The sequence below is a fragment of the Gopherus flavomarginatus genome, chromosome 15 (assembly GCF_025201925.1).
Source record: "Gopherus flavomarginatus isolate rGopFla2 chromosome 15, rGopFla2.mat.asm, whole genome shotgun sequence".
Classification (NCBI taxonomy): Eukaryota; Metazoa; Chordata; order Testudines; family Testudinidae; genus Gopherus; species Gopherus flavomarginatus.
In genome coordinates, this window is record NC_066631.1 from 33,058,486 (window position 1) to 33,076,215 (window position 17,730).

The 17,730-nt window shown below is 49.2% G+C and overlaps 1 protein-coding gene across 4 annotated transcripts in view; it reads right to left on the reverse strand.

Annotated features, from left to right (window-relative positions):
* The window catches only part of TTC28 (tetratricopeptide repeat domain 28), a 511,170-nt gene that overhangs the window by 110,011 nt on the left and 383,429 nt on the right, over window positions 1-17,730 (reverse strand). For all 4 annotated transcript variants that reach the window (XM_050924019.1, XM_050924018.1, XM_050924020.1 and 1 more), the window contains one exon: window positions 8,766-9,273. In XM_050924019.1, the coding sequence (XP_050779976.1) occupies window positions 8,766-9,273 (508 nt within the window). The remainder of the gene's footprint in view (window positions 1-8,765; window positions 9,274-17,730) is intronic.

Sequence of the window (17,730 nt, forward strand, 5' to 3'; positions counted from 1 at the left end):
GTGTGAAAAAACCTCCCCCCGAGCGCTGCAAGACACAGCGCTGTAAAGCACCAGTGTAAACAGCGTCGCAGTGCTGGGAGCGCGGCTCCCAGCGCTGCAAGCTAATCCTCATGGGGAGCTGGAGTACGTGCAGCGCTGGGAGAGCTCTCCCCCAGCGCTGGCGCTGCGACCTCACTCACCGCGGCAGCACTTTGAAGTTTCGAGTGTAGCCAAGCCCTAAGGGCAAGACAACCCTGCAAAGGCAGCCTGCATTTCCAGAGAGCTAAGGAGACCTTACAAGTCAGTCTTCTTGGGCCTTGTCTAGTCTAGCACTGGAGGCATGATGCTTGCACAAATGAGCTAGGCTCCCACATAGCTTTAACTGCATCATTTAGCATGTATTAAAGGCACTGGGTGTTGTCGGCACTAGACTTTTTTAGTGCGTTAGTTAGCACATATTAAAATCACATTTTAAATCCTACTCTACACAAGACCTTAGATTGTGTTTGAACCCATCCCTGTCAGCTAACATCCAGTCTGGTTAGCTGCATTTTACAATGTCAGTGGAATTTTCTGTGCTATGTTTGTTATCTATTTAATTTCACATCTCAGATCTCAGTACACTTCCTACTGGGTGTTCTGCAAACCTACAAAAATAATCCTGATGACATCAGGATGGTCATAACGAGCGGTTAAAGCTCAGACGTTGAACATATAATCATGACATTTTCAGAAGCAAACTAGGGAAACGTGGTCTAGATGAAATTACTATAAGGTGGGTGCACAACGGGTTGAAAGACTGTACTCAAAGAATAGTTATCTATGATTTGCTGTCAAACTGGAAGGACATATCTAGTGGGGTCCTCGAGGGGCCTCTCCTGGGTCTGGTACTATTCAATATTTTCATTAATGACTTGAATAATGGGGTGGAGAGCATGCTTATAAAATTTGCAGAGGACACCAAGCTAGGAGGGGTTGGAAACTCTCTGGAGGGTACGATTAGAATTCAAAACAACTTTGACAAATTTGAGAATTGGTCTGAAATCAACAAGATTAAATTCAACAAACACAAATGCAAAGTACTTCACTTTCTTCCTAAGTCCACCACTTCAAAAATGGGGAGTTAGTGGCTAGGTGGTAGTACTGTTGAAAAGGATCTGCAATTACAGCTGATCACAAACTGAATATGAGTCAGCAAGGTGATGCAGCTGTGAAAAAGGCTAATATCATTCTGGCATATATTAACAAGAGTGTTGTATGTAAGACACAGGAGGTAATTGTCCTGTTCTACTCAAACATTGCTGAAGCCTCAACTGAAGTTCTGGGTGCCACACTTTAGGAAAGATGTGGACAAATTGGATATAATCCAGAGAAGAGCAACAGAAGCAATAAAATGTTTAGAAAACCTGACCTGTGAGGAAAGGTTAAAAAACTGGACATTTAGTCTTGAGGAGAGAAGTCTGAGGGGGGACTGGTAACAGTCTTCAAATATGTTAAGGGCTGATATAAAGAGGACTATGATCAATTGTTCTCCATAGCCACTGAAGGTAGGACAAGAAATCATGGGCAGGAAGGGAGATTTAGGTTAGGTATTAAGGAAAACTTTCTAACTAAAAAGATAGTTAAGCTCTGGAACAGACTTCCAAGGGACATTGTGGACTCCCCATCACTGTCAATTTTTAAGAACAGGTTGGACAAAAACCTGTCAGGGATAGTGTAGAATTACTTGGTCTTCCCTCAGCATGGAGGGGATGGACTAGAATGATCTCTTGAGATCCCTTCCAGCCCAACATTTCTAGGATCCTGATCATTCTGATGCGTTTCCAGGCCTTTATTGTTGAACTAAATGTATTTAATGCGTGTAAATGTATTTAATTCTATTTTTAGTTGCTGTATATTACACATTTTCACTATAACTGAAGTTATTCTATTGTTGAGTGTTGATCTGCAATATCAGGAAAGTCAGAAGAGTGAGAAAAATAACAGCTTAAACCACTGGCTTTCACTGAGAAGTCAGACAGTGTCAAACAAAACAAGCTGTTCTTTAGATATTGTGACAAAGTTCCTCCTCTACCTTGGTGGGTCCTGCACTTATTTGGCAGATTTGCTCGCCTCAGAGATCTTCCCCACAGTCTGGATCAACTCCTCCTGTGTCTGATCAGGAGTTGGGAGGTTTGGGGGGAACCCGGGCCTGCCCTCTACTCCAGGTTCCAGCCCAGGGCCCTGTGAATTGCAGCTGTCTATACTGCCTCGTGTAACAGCTGCATGACAGCTACAACTCCCAGGGCTACTTCCCCATGGCCTCCTCCAAACACTTTCTTTATCCTCACCACAGGACCTTCCTCCTGGTGTCTGATAACGCTTGTACTCCGTAGTCCTCCAGCAGCACACCTTCTCACTCTCAGCTCCTTGTGCCTCTTGCTCCCAGCTCCCCACACACACTTCCTCTCCTCTGGCTCCCCCATCCCTGACTGGAGTGAGCTCCTTTTTAAACCCAGGTGCCCTGATTAGCCTGCCTTGATTGGCTGCAGGTGATCTAATTAGCCTGGCTGCCTTAATTGGTTCTTAACAGGTTCCTGATTACTCTAGTGCAGCCCCTGCCCTGGTCACTCAGGGAACAGAAAACTACTCACCCAGTGACCAGTATATTTGCCCTCTACCAGACTCCTGTACCCCACTGGTTTGGATCTGTCACAATATTTAGGTGCTAAAAGGGGTCTGGGAAATCTCCTTAACCAGAGAGCCTTAACTGGAGAACTGTTTTCATGCTTGTAAATCTCAAAAATGGTTACATGGATTTTTAACTACTTTAAAAAAATCACCATGAGCTGATGATAAATCTGAGACATTTTACCTGCGTCTTTTTTTATTTTTCCAAAAAGTTGCAAGATGCTTGAAAACATTGGGGCCTATAATTAAAGGCTCTCGTCAAATAGAACCTCACTACCACAACACACTCATTATCATGCAACTTTGCCTTTACGATTAAAGACTGGGTTAGTACATTTAGTTCTTTGGTGCAGTTACTTGTACTTATCTGGGGAAAACACTCTGCAACTCCTCAGCCTGAGACTGTACCCCACATCCCTCTGAGATATAGTACTTAAAACACATACAGTACATGCACATGGGCAAAGTTCATTGCCTTCAGTGGAGTCATACCTGCTGCGTCTGACAGTGGTATAGGTGGCATACGATGTATCTCCCATACGTAATCCACAACACACAATGTTCTATTGCTGAGTACATTCCATGAGGCTACTTTGGGATTTGAAATGAGTCTCTCTCAAAATGAACTAAATCCTTTATAATCTTCTACTCTGTGAAAATGAAGCAGAACCCTCCAGCCCTAGCTGAGAGTGAAGTATACATTCCTCTCTCTGCTTTTGTATTTCAATACATGCAGCATATACAGGATTTAGTGGGAAGCAGATTCAGAGGGAAACAGACGCTAAGCATCCATATGCAGTTATTAGAGACTGGTCATAATATGAAGTGCCTTTTCTACATGGCAGTAAGCAGAGTTAAGAGTTGCAGAGGCTGACAAGCCAGCTCTCTAGATGGGGCCTTGGAATCTGAAAACACCATCTGCTTTGCAAAGGTTGACAGTCAGAGTCCTGGTTTAACTCCACATCTCCTTGTTATGAAGGGCTTGATAACTTGCGACTTGCCCTAAGTCCATTACCTTCTGCTCACTAACTCTCAGAGCACAGACTATCTCCCTGCAGAGCACTCCAGCAGCTGGGCTACGTTATATGCTCTCTCTGTCTCACTCGGCATTAGATAATACGGTAAGGAGAACCTTCCATCTCAGTCACTGAAATGCAAACAAAAATTTCTGTTGTTTCAGCAAAGAGGCCAACACTGACATTCTGGCTCAGAAAAACACATTCAGATACATTTTTGGCTGTCAGTGTGGTTATTTTGATGAGGTTTTGTTTTACATGTGGCTTAGATGAAAGACAATTAAGACTTGACATTTAATTGGTACTGGATGCATTTTAAATAGCATTAATGGACTTTCTCAACAAGAACTGCACATTCTGATTTCTCAAAGTAATATCTCTGCCGGAGAGGAGCACAGAGATACCGTGCAGCTCAACTATCAGCTGATAGGTGAGATCCTGCTTCAAAGCAAAGCGTGGAGGGGCTGAGTCAGCACTACTGACAAAGTTACATTTAGGCTTAAATCCAACTCAAGAAAAACATTTCTGCTGCATTGACCCCCCACAGTTCAACAGAAGAATTTCTGGAATCATGTGATGAAAGTATCACTAAATATAAAGCTGCTGTAAGAATACTAACGGTACTGAGAAGAACTTTCTAATCCAAACTTGCCTCATGGGGTTTTGAGCTGGCAAAATGGTGAGAGCATTAAGAACCTAAGTGAGGTTGTGTCAGGTCTGCAGAAGAGAGAGCAAGCATGCGTACACATGCCAACAGTGGATGAGATCCTTCTGGGTCGAGGCTAAGCAGCCTCACTTAAAAGTTTTGCTTGCAGAGGATTGCAAAACCTGTCTCTTTGCAACATTTCTGTGCCAAGAGAGTTGTTTCACGGCTCTGACAAACAGCATCAGAATTTCTCTAAGGCACAGGCAAGTAAGAAGAAATGTTGTTCAGTTTCAGACTTGAGGTCTCCCATGCAGGGCCGGTGCAAGGATATTTTGTGCCCCAGGCAAAACTTCCACCTTGCGCCCCCCCCGCCCCCCCGCACATCAATTCATTGAGGAGCAAATCCCAATGAGCTTTTATAAACCCCAGGGGCCAGCCATGCCCAGGGGCTGCTCCCCAGACCAGGTTCCCCCCTCTCCCTGCCCCCTGAACTCGCCTGGAGGGTGCACAGCCCTCCCCCACAAGCCCTCCCCAACCCACCTCGGCAACCCCTGCCCCGAGTCCACTCACTGGCTTTGCCAGGTTTGGGCTGCTGCAGCAGCTCAGCAGGGAGGAGCCGCCTTCCAGAGGCACCGGAGAGCCAGAACGTCCTGCTTGTGGCAGCGAGCCCCAATCATGGAGGAGCCGGTGTGGCACAGGGGGGACGGTAGCCCTGCAAAGGTGGCTGCACCGTTAGCAGGGAGCAGTGGCGACCCCTGCCCCTCCTGCCCAGGCTGTGGCCTGGCACCCCACCCTGGGGGCTCCTGCAGGCTGCAGCGGATGCATGCAGGCGCCAGCTCCCATGCGCCCTCCAGCTCCCACCTCGCCTAGGCTTACCATGTTTCAACAATCAAAAAAGAGGTGGGGGGAGAGCCCCGCCCCCATCCACTCTCTCCCACTTCCCACCCCTGATTGCCCCCCTCAGAATCCCCAAGCCCCCCTGTTCCTTGTCCCCTGACTGCCCCCTCCTGAGACCCCCCCACCCTAACTGCCTCCCTAGGACCTTACCCCCTACCTGTTCCCTGACTGCCCCAACCCTTATCCACGCCCCCGCCCCAGACAGACCCCCAGGACTCCCATGCCCCATCCAAACACTCCCCATCCCCTCGTAATGCACCAGCTCCTCCATGGCTGGGGCTCGCCGCCGCCGCAAACCGCTGCTCTGTCTCTCCGCTGCCTCCGCTTTTTGGCACCCCCAACCACTTAATGCCCTAGGCAACTGCCTAGTTTGCCTAGTGGTTGCACAGGCCCTGCTCCTCCCTAAGCCTACAGGGGACTCACTTTGCCCCAGTGCACGTGTCACACAGGATGAAAGGGGAGAAAATAACCCAGAAAACACAAACCTCTTAGCACTCATGCAGGGAATCACAATGCTGAGGAAAGCAATTCTAGCTTCTGCTTCCCCACACTACACTTTCAGTGACAGAAACTGACCATGCAGAGATATATGGGGGAAGCCCCCAACAAAGGAGTAAGTGCTTTGCAGAGGAGAACAGCAGCAATTCCTCATGCTGAAGGTTTAGCCGCCTTTGAAGACACACACGATCTGTCCTCTGTAGTGTACAGAGGCCATTTCAGTGCAGTCCCTTTAATTCTACACCTGTAAAATTGAGTTTGAAAAGGAGAGATTCGAGATTCACTCCTGTTCCCCTGGGGAAGACACTGGGGGCTTAGGCCAGGCGCAGTCCCAGCTGGATGATGGTTCAGGGAACTGCTCTGGTGAGCTCTGAAGGCAGTGCCATGTTCCTCTTGATAACGAACTCTGGCCTAGAGGCCCAAGGGCCCAGCTTCTTAACGTACAAAACTGACAGGAATCCAAAGGCCTCCTCCAAGTGACCTGGAGAAAGCCAGTGATGAATGCCCCCCAACCGCCAACAGAGCCCAAGGCATTTGCTCCCCTGCTCATGACCAGCAGAGCCCATAGCCGCACACCTGCCAGAGCCACAGAAGCACTTTCATCCCTGTAGCTGGCAGAAACCAGGGTGCATGCCCCAAACCTCAGCAGAGCCCTGGGTGCATGCTCCGCACTCTGGTCCAGCAGAGCCCAGAACACGCCTCTCCTGCCCTGTTGTCTGCCAGCAGAACCCCAGAGAGCAGTTCTCATGCCCACCCGCAGAAATGACATCTCCCAGCACTGCCAGAGACATGGGGAACATAATTAGCTCTTTGCTAAATGTATTTGCATTTGTATTTTGCTAAATCCCATATACAAACATCTCTTATTAAAGATCAGACTCAAAGCATCATTCTTTCCAGCCCTCCTTGCCATCAGATCCCCCGTCATACAGAAATGTTATCAATGCTCAGTACTGGCTCTTTAAAGGTCAACGCCCTAAAGGGGTTCTTGCATCATAAACCCATTTAGCCATACACATTTGCCATAATTTGAGTAAAGAAAAAGGAAACTCGGTGCACTAATTAGAAAGCTGGGGCTGTTATGTTTTCTCCAGTTCACCTTATCTTCTTTATTCAGCTCTTGAAGACTCAGCTATTAAAGGAAATTAAGTAATTCATCAAGCCCATTTCAATTACCTGCCATGGATAACATCAGACTACAATTAGCATCTACAAATGAACCAAGTGCCAACTGCCAGGCAGAAACAGAAGCTAATTTACAGAGCGGGGCTGCCTGCTAGAACTGCACTTCTGGGGGCTGCCAGCATCTCATCATCCCAACAGCCCACCTCTGTCATTCCCACACCCCAGCTATACCTAGCCTGCTGAAGGGAATTACAACCAAGATATCTTTACCTAGGACAGGAAAGTTCACAATGTCAAAAGTCACAGCAAAGGCAGCAAGAACCATCTGTGCTCTCTGAATTTCCATCCTGGGACCACGGAAAGGGAGAGCGGCATTCCTTCTAAACCAGGGGTGGGCAAACTACAGCCCGGGGGGCACATGCAGCCCTTCAGACATTTTAATCCAGCCCTTGAGCACCCACCAGAGAGCAGGGTCTGGGGCGTGCCCTGCTCTGGCGCTCCAGCCAGGGAGCGGGGTTGGGGGCTTGCACTGCTCTGTGTGGCTCCTGGAAGTAGCAGCATTCCCTCCCCCCCTCCGGCTCCTACACAGAGGGGTAGCCAAGGGGCTCCGCACGCTGCCCCCGCCCCACGTGCCACCCCTGCAGCTCCCACTGCCCAGGAATCATCGTCAATGGGAGCTGCAGGGGCAGTGCCTGGAGATAGGGCAGCATGCAGAGCTGCCTGGCCATGCCTCTGCATAGGAGCCCGAAGGGGGACGTGCCCCTGCTTCTGGGAGCTGCTTGAGGTAAGTGCCACCCAGAGCCTGCACCCCTGCCCCTTCCCATGCCCCAACTTCCCCCACCCCAGCCCTGATCCCCCACCTGCCATCTGAACCCCTTGGTGCCAGCCCAGAGCACCCTCCTGAACCCCAAACTCTCATCCCCAGAGCCCGCACCCCCCACTGGAGCCCTCACCACCTCTCCCACACCCCAACCCTGTGCACCAGCCTGGAGCCCCTTCCCACACACTGAACTCCTCATTTCTGGACCCACCACAGAGTCCGCACCCCAAGCCAGAGCCCTCACTCCCTCCCACACTCCAACCCCCAATTTTGTGAGCATTCTTGGCCCGCCATACAATTTCCATACACAGATTGGCCCTTAGGCCAAAAGGTTTGCCCACCCTTGCTCTAAATCCTGCTTCTAATGTCTCCCCCCCACAGGGACAATCATCATCCAAAACTTGTGGGGTTCTGTACTTTCTTTGAAAATCAGCTCTGCTGGGATTTGGACAATGCACCCTTTGAGTTAGCAAGAAGGACGTGAGGAGTTGCATTCTGGAAGGTCAACGAGCAGAGCCAGCCTTTGGTCCATGAAACATCCCCACACTCACACCTGAGTGCTCAGCTGGGCCCAATGTCCTGCTTGGGTCCCAAACCTATGACAAGATGGCAAATCATGATGCCCTCATCCCCACTGGGCATTATAATGCTGCCGCACCTGCTTTGCCCCTAAAACCTTCTCTTGTCTCAGCTTTGCAGCCCCCCAAACTCATCATCTTACCATTTCACTCCCTGCCCTGCAAGCACCTCATGCTTTTCACTGCCACTGGGACACATTAAAGGGCTGGCCCAGGGGCATATTGCTTTGGCCCTTCGAACTTGAAAAGTGCCCACTTGCTGCTGGGATGAAGGCAGGGCTGCTGGAGCAGTCTGTGTAGTGGGGGCTGAGAGCCATTGAACCAAACTGTAACCCCTGGATATGATAGAAGCCTCATCAAGCCAGGGGTGCTGCTGCACCCCCAGTTCCAGCACCTATGGACAAAGGGGACTGAGATGAGGAGCTGGCCTCGTGGAAGCAGGGGATTTGAGAAGGTGACACAGCAGGAAGTTCCCTGCAGCAGACCCTGGGGTTAGGCATTTTTACACTATTCCCCACGTAGCCGGGGGCACTTACCTAGATTGGAAGAGGCTCTGCCCTCAGCGGCTCGGTCCTGCAGGCTCTCAGCAATGCCCAGCTGTTCTTCATGGTACTGCTTGGCCCTCTCCAGGTCTTGCATACACCTGGCAGCATGGCCCAGGCCAGCATAGGCCCGCATTTCAAAGGCTTTCTCGGCCAGCTCCTGGGCCAGCTCCAGCACGTAATTGTGGTAGGATGTGGCCTTGTCGAAGTTCCTCCGGTAGTGGTAGGCGCTGCCCAGGTTGCTATAGGCTCGCGCCTCCTCCCGCTTGTTGCCCAGCTCCTTGGCAATCTTCAGGTGCTGCTCATGGCACTGCACCGCGTTCTCAAAGTCCCCCATCGCAATGTACACAGCCCCCATGTTCCCCAGCTCGCGGGCCTCCGAGAGCTCATCTTTGGATTGCTTCGCAAGGAGGACACACTGCTTGTGACTAGCCAGTGCATTGGGGTAATCACCAATGGCTGTGTACACATGGCCCAGGCTGCTCAGAGCTGAGGAAGCTGCCTGTAAGACAAGAGAGAGAGGGTGAGAGTGAGAGCCTGTGGAAACAGAGTCAGGTCAAAGGGACACGCAACATTCACCTTTTAGCCTCTAACAAACTCTTCCAGGGAGACTCCAGCTCTGCTTCCTGGAGGGTCCAGTGGAAACCTGGCTATCTGCACCTGCAACACCATACTCAGGAGAAAAATCCCCAGCTGCCGAATGGGGAATGTGCTGTTTGTGGCTCTCCAGCAGTGAAGGCATTTCTCTGAGGGCAGCTTGTGGCAATGAGGGGCTGCAAGGAGGGTACCCGGGGGCTGGCAGGGAGAACTGGACTGGGATTCTCTGACTGAAGGACAATTCCTTCTCATCCCCTGAGACGTAGTGGGGAAACCCATGGTGCTGCAAAGCCCAGGGACTTTGGGGTAATACAGAATGTGGAATCTGCAGGAATCTGGCAGTATCAGGAGCCATGAGGTGAGACTAGGCTGCATGAGCTGCCTCGGAGAGCTCGGTTCCCGCTCTGAAGGCGGCTGCATCTCAGCCCATCTCTCACTACTACTTTAACACCTACAGTCATGCCAGTTATCACAGCAAAGTCCTGTCCACAGGGATCTTGGGCAGACACGTATGTAGTGGCATTTCTCTGCAGAGTAACAACTAAATGAATCGCTTGCTTCTGTGCCACTTCCCACGCAGTGAGCTCCCTTCCAACAGCAGCAGAGGTCTCAGGCGCTGAATAAGGAGCCTAAGAGGATGATTTGTGGAAACTGCTGCAGGATGCAGCTCAGACTGACCATGTTCACACTGCAGTTTCCCAGCCCCTCTGCTTACTGACCCTGCAGAGATTCCTGCGCTAGATTCATGACATCTGCTTCGGCAGACAGTCCTTAAAACATCTGCAGTGGGAATGCTGACCCATGCGCAGGGAGCGATCGACAGGGATACCTGCACAGTTAAGCCAGCATGCTCAGCATCACCAAGCCAGTCATGCTCTTTATGGCAGAGATGTCACTCTCTTTGCTGCACTTGGGTCACCTTCGAGCTATGGCATTTGCTAATGTATCCCCAATGGTGGCCAAACCAAGTTAGCAGGACAGCTCAGCTAAAGTTCAAGAGTGGCTTTCCCATGCAATGTGCAAGAAATACATTTGCTCCAGAACAATCAACCTAGGAAATGGGTCTAAAGGCCAAGGAAGGCCATGCGCCTGGCTCAGCACTACGGAGTGTATATATACATTCATCCTGGTGCCTGTGCCATCCCCAAGCCCTCTGGGAGCAGGAGAGCAGTACCTTGCAGCTGCTATTTCTTTAGAGAAGCGTGTAAACTGTCCCCTATGCCCCAAACTCCCAGTCCAGGTACAACGATACTATACAAATAAACAGTGATCAGACTCTGCCCACCAACAGAAACCATCAATTTCCACCGACCCACCCCTCTTGCTCCTTGAAAGCCCTGGGGAGCAGAGGGGCTTTGCAGCTCACCCAAAAAGTCAGCTGACTTGCGCTTTGTTGGAGCAACAGGGGACGCGAGTTGAAGAGTTAAGTGTTCAGCATGGAGACACCCTGAGACTGGCAGCTCTAGCACTCAGCCCAGCTCAATTCCCAGAGCACTAGCAAGGGAGACAAGTGTCTCCTGGACCAAACTGTTTAAGTGGTTGTAGATTACACCCTGCCCCTTGAATTGCACTGAGCAGCTGCTACATCAATGAAGGCCTGAAAGATGACAGCAAGAGCCCACAAGATGGGCTCACCCCAAGCCAGGTTAGAAGGAAAACCCTGATTCTTACATGTCCAAGGAGCATCATGGCGCTCAGTGTGTGCTGGGGTCTGTCCCCAGCTGCCCTAGAAACCTCTCCCACACACCCTGCCCGCAGAGGCTGTTAGAACCTGTCATCCTCTCCCCATGGAAGCCATGTCTCCCCAAGCAGATACAGGGCTTTGCAAAGGCAGTTCCCTCCCAGCCTGGGTCCCACTTGTCCTTGATATACTGAGATCTTCCTGATTGTTCTCTCCAACTGGGGCCCTATCTCCAGCTTGGACACATCCAGCAGGTGAGAGGGTTCAATTTCAGTGGCTGCCAGGCCATTAACCCCTTCCTAGGCACCCCATCACATGCCCCCAGCTGTGAACACACAGCAGATGAGGTTTCCTCTCTAGCAGGAAATCCGGTCCAAGTCCCCTCATCGGGAGCTGCACTAGACTGTTACTACTAGCTACAGTCTCACAGAAGCAACTCATCTTTCAAGGCTTTCAACAACCGAGGCCAGAGGAGCCTTCCTAATGATTATTTTGATTAAAATTATATCACAGGTGGAAGAATAATGCAGTGTCAGGAAGATCTACAGGCCAGAGTGAAGAGCAGATAGTGCAGACGATAAATTACTTCCATGCTTATCAACAGTAATGGACTAATGTTTCAAAATCAAGGATTTGTAAATGTGCTGTGATGATGCAAATTAACAGATTAAAAAAGAAACCAGTTTTTCTGATACAAGAATCTGAGGCAACAGATTAGCTATTAAACACAATTTATAGGTCATAAGATATGAAAGTTGGCCTGAAAACACTACCTTGGCCAGCTCCTTAAATAGCAAAGCTGCATTTGCTTTCCCTGAGGGATCCTTGTAGGCAACTTAATTACACCATAAAACCTGCCAGAATTTACAATGACTTCATTTTTTTTTTCACTTGATGCTATAGATGAACCTCATTCAGCACAATAGGCAGCAAATATCTGAGATCAGCAGAGCTGCAGCTGATGTTAAAAATGTTGTGATTTCCCTGGCAAGGCTGATGCACACTCCTGTAATAGGAAGTCAGATGACGAAACCTTCCCCCTTTCCTCAGGGTCTCTGAAGTGCTCCTGTTAAAGAGTCCTGAGGATTCCCCTTCCACCTCTCCTGAGTCTTAGCCTTGGGCCTGATCCACTAGCCAAAGAGAACAGTATGGATGGGAATTCCTGCAGTCAAACACTAGGGGCACAGCTGAGACAGGCTTTGGTACTGGTGCTGCCATCTAGGGTTTAATGCTCTCGACTCACGCTGTGCGGGGGGGTAAGTTACGTTGCTTTAGCTGCTGTAACTTGCCGCAGAATGGAAAGGGTAGCAGTTAGCAACAATTCCCCTAACTTCCTCTTACTTACACCTCTGATACTGTGGGGGTGAGGAGACCGAATGAGCTTGGCTGGGCTGGGCATTACACTTGTCCATGGGACACGCTGCTCCAATCCACCCTTTCCAGCTGGTGTGCACCAGAACGAGCCTAAAAGTCATGCTTTGGCAGGGGGTTTGGGGCCTGACCGCACTCCTTCAAAAGTGACGGTTTACACTGTGCAGCAGGGAAGGCTGTTGAAAAAGGGAGAGACCATTTCTGTTGGGATCAGAAGGCTGGTGGGCTGCATGAATGCCCAGGCAGAACTGCTGGACAAACATGTTCTGCACTATGATAGGTGCCTTCATGTCTGAAGAGAAGCCCTGTCTCATGTGTAGAGGGAGTATTGATAAAAAGACAGTTACAATATTTACTCAGAAAAATATTTTTATGGGGCACCCTACAGAACATTCCTGCACTGGCTCCTGGCCCCATCTCTAATTTCTCCCCATGCTGGAAAGTTTTAGGCCAGGGGTACGCAACCTATGGCATGGGTGCCGAAGGTGGCAAGCAAGCTGATTTTCAGCGGCACTCACAGTGCGTGGTTCCTGGCCACCGGTCTCGGGGGCTCTGCATTTTATTTAATTTTAAATGAAGTTTCTTAAACATTTTTAAAACCTCATTTACTTTTTTAGTTATATATTATAGACTTGTAGAAAGAGACCTTCTAAGAACGTTAAAATGTATTACTGGCACGCAAAACCTTAAATTAGAGTGAATGAATGAAGACTCGGCACACCACTTCTCAAAGGTTGCCGACCCCTGTTTTAGGCCATTACCAAGAGTTTGTCATCCAGCTAGCTGAACATAAGATGAAAGGTCTCAGCAGAATATTAATGCATCTGGGAACAGACTTTGATTTGTTGGGAATGGAAGCCCCACAACTAAGTGAGAAGGTGCAGTACCTCATTACCCTGGACATGATGGTGGCCTTCCAGACACTCTTTCTGACAGGCTGGTGGAGCACTGCATGCAGGGTTAGCCATCCAAGCAAGATCAGTTTGTTTCCATACATTTAGCAGCAGCAACAGGCGGAGTTGGGAGGAGGCCCCATTCCGTTCAAGTTAGTTTCACACTGGCTTGAAAGAGGTTTGGCTCTTTGGAAAGAGCTCTCAAGCAATTCAATGAAGTAACTATTTGGCAAACTCTAACAAGGCACTGCAGTTATTTGAGGGTGGGTCTGTCAGAGCCTGTTCTGAGGCTGCTATACAACTAGAGGTAGAAATCAGAATTTTCTGCTTTGTAAACTTTCATTAAAGTGAAAATAGCTCAATGTTGTATCTAAATTCCCAGCCCAATGGTAAAACGTACACACTTAGAAACCTCGTATATGCTCTATCCAAAACAGTGTAAGGTCCTGCACAGGCTGTGACTCAATAAAATACACCTGGGCTCCCACCAGCACTGGTGATGTGCCGTATCCATTACTGACCATGAGATACTGGTAGCCTGTTCTGGACGTGGTTAAAGCCCAGTGCAGTACAACCCCCTGCATTACTAGCATTGCAGTCTCAGGTAAGCCCAGGAGCTGGGAACTCTCTCAGTCCCTGAGCAGCCATGACAACAAACTACGATGTAGCCAGAATCTCATGGTGCCACTCGGGAAAATGACAATCGTGTGGTGGAACGAGGGGAACCGGCCTCACAAGGGTTGTCGTGGACATTTGTTTGCACATTAGTCAGTGAGAAGAGCCAAGGCCAGGTAGTATTGATCACAGCTGGGAACAGACTCAGCCTGTCCCAAGTGCAGTAGCTGGGGAGAAGAGGCATAACAGGGTTAAGATGAATCTCAGCACTGCTGCACAACTCCAGAGACCACTCACACTGCACACTGAGAAGCAGCATTTAGAAAGACCCCAGATCATTACCTCAGAGAGAGATTTGGGTTATTGCAGCGATTCATTTGCGGGGCGTGTCATCACTTAGTCCAACATCATCCCCAGACGCAGCAAGAAGAGCCAGCCCAAGGCCTATGGTTTGGACAAGACTCTTGGGGCATGGCAGAAGGGGCCTGACTTGCCCCACTGAATGCCCAGGGTTAAACTCTTCATATTATGGAGGGAAAGAGTGGAGGAGGAGAGTCATGGGGCAGGGAGGAAAAAAAAGAGGGAGAAATGGATGGACGACTGGGAAGGGAAAGGATGGATTATGATCCTGTATCTTCCACAGATGTCTTTTATTGCTAACTCATGCGATTCCCTCACGCTCAGTACAGAAGGGCGACCCCCTCGCACTGGGATACTCCCCATGTTTTATTCTGTTAAATGGAGTGATGTCTGATCTGTGTGCCTTGTGTAGTCTCAGAGGCAGATTTCACCATCATTTTCATGGCTGCATGAGGAGAGCCCAGAGTAGTTTTGGCTTCTTCTGGGCTGGTTCCCTGCAGCACCTCTCCAGCAGTAAGAGAATTCTCAGTGCTCACACAGTACTCATGGGGGTCATTAGTGGGAAGATTGTGGAGCCTGACATAAAATTAGTGTTTGGGAACAATTTGATAATTAAATCTGCTGAGGGACACCAGGGACATGCTGCCGGGGGCTGGTAGTAGGACTGGGGAAGATATAGTCATTGTATACTTAATAAAATCCTCCACATAATAATGTCCTCTGGGAACTCTCAGTGGCTCATGCATAGTGCTAACAGAGGAAGGGAATTCCATCTGAATTTGAAGGAGCCTCCCACCACCACAAGGGGTGCATCAAGGCTGAGTGCTGAGGTGTCTGCCTGAAGTGGACTCCAGATGCACATTCAGGAGTGGCTTTGCTTTGCATCGGGGGATAGGAGACTCTGGCCTGGTATCACTGGGGTTTTGCTTCAGGAGACATGAAGAAAATTCATGCTTTATTAAAGCTGACTAAGACAAATCTTACAGTGGAGGTTGCTTCCACCTGTAATCAAGCAATTTATCCCTTTCATAGAAAGCACACTCCTGCCACCAAGCTAAGGCACAGAAGGGAGTTCTAAAGAAAAAAAATCATTTCTAATTGTTCTGCGTTTCCTGAGAACAACAGTCAGATCAACTTTTCTAGCTGAGTAAGGTAAAGAGCCCGATGCTAAACAGATGTATAGTAAAGAAGCACAGCTACACGGGGACTTGATAACAGGAAAACACAGGGGCCTGGGCTGTTTCATCCAAGCCAGAAGGTGGCCATGTCATAGCTATACTATTAGAAAGCAGTTATCTGTTACAGCTCAGCACCTATAAGCGGGAGAACACCATGCACATCAGCCACAAACACTGCTGTGTCTGTAGTGATTGTTAGAAGGCTCCTTCCAGCCCACTCACCAAAGACGATGTCTGGATAGCAGAAACATGCAGACAGAAGAATTGGAAATAGATCAGGCACGCCTGGAAGTCGAGTCCCCAATGACAGTGCTGAGTGAGAGCCCAGCCCTCTCCCCCTCCCGCCAAGGGCAGAGCTTGGCAGCAGCTGGGGCTCACCCCATCCCCAGAGACAGCTCTAGCAGGGAGCCAGTGGCCACAGTGGTTGAATTCCCGTGCATGGCTCAGGCAGTGGGTGATTGGGGGAAGCTGTGTGGGAATGCTGGACTCAAAAGAAAGCAAACCTCTTAGGACCCTGAGTTACAGAGTTACCAAGGCTCAACAATACCCTTTGGATTTATAATCTTTTAAATTGGTGGATTTCAACTGTTTTCTTGGGCAGTAAAGTACACACACACCAGTGTGCAGCTGCCACTGGCCTCCAGGGGCCTGTATCACCTTCCTTCTCTTACTTCCCATCGAGTTCTAATGCTAAACAAAATCAAATACTGGGAGCCCTAACAATTCTGTCATCTCTCCTTCATATCAGCCCTGACCTGGATGGCTTTGGTTCCCAAGCAGCGTGGTGGGGAGACGGGTGCTAGCTTACTTGCAAAGCCAAGACGGTACGAGGGGCCAGCCGAGGGGAAGAGAGTAAAATGAAATTCACCTAACACAGGTGTGAGGCAGGCATCTGAAACGAGCCTTTCCTAGACCCTGGCGAAACAACAAACCAGGACTCTCAATTACACCTGCAAAGTCATGGTGCTGTCCACTTACCCATCAGAACTTCCTCATCTGCCACTGTGGGCTGGCATGTAGGGAGGGGATTGGGATGGGGCTAGGGCCAGAGACCTCTGCTACAGACTTCCTGGGCAGTCTCTCTGAGCCTTGCTTTCTCATCTGTGAAATGGCGACAGCACTTCCCTACCTCACAGAGGTGTTGTGAATATAATACATTAAAGACTGCAAGTAAGCCAGGCCTTGTCTACCCAGGAAAGTTTTACCACTTGTATCGGTAATATATCACTATAGTTAAACTGGTACAACACTCCTTGTGGACACACTAATTTCAGAATAAGAGTGGCTTTTTTTTTGGTTTAGCTTAATCCCCTTCCAAAGCAGCCTAAGGGCTTGTCTATACTGGCACTTTACAGCGCTGCAAATTTCTTGCTCAGAGGTGCAAAAAAACACACTCCAGAGAGCTGCAACTTCCAGTGCTATAACATGCCAGTATAGACAGTGCACCAGAGCAGAGAGCCGTGCTCCCAGCGCTGGTAGCTGCTCCCCTCGTGGGGGTGTTTTTTTTTTTTACAGCTTGTGCTGCGACTACACAGCCACGTTAAAGCGCTGCTGCGGCTGCACTTTAACATTGCTAGTGAAGACGTATCCTGAGTGTCTACACAGGGAGTTATACCAGTGTAGCTTCATCAGTTTAAATCCACACCTTAGCTTCTACTGGCATAACTCTTCTCTGTAGACAAGCCCCCAGACAATATGGAAGGGGGGGGCCATGAAGAGATATTTGTAAGGTGAACTCCTCCCTACTCCTATACTACGCAAACCAACTAGAGGAGGGATAGGGGAAGGGGACCAGAGATAGATGAAAAGTAGGCATAAATGCATGAGAAGAGACAGAGAAAAATGGTTGGGGAGACTGGGACAGAGAAAACATGGCCATTACAAACATGACAGAAGAGAAAGGCCAAACCAGAAAAGTAAAACCTCTTGGGGAGAGAGGATTGTAAATAAAGTAAAATACATTTTAAAGGAATGTACGATGAGAGAAAAAATGAGGGTAAGAGAATGAAAGAAATGCATCAAGATATGGAAGGAAAAGTGAAGACTAGGGCCTGGTCTACACTACGCATTTAAACTGATTTTAGCAGCGTTAAACCGATTTAATGCTGTACCTGTCCACACAATGAGGCCCTTTATATCGATATAAAGGGCTCTTTAAATCGGTTTCTGTACTCCTCCCCAACGAGAGGAGTAGCGCTAAAATCGGTATTACCATATCGGATTAGGGTTAGTGTGGCCACAAATCGACGGTATTGGCCTCCTGG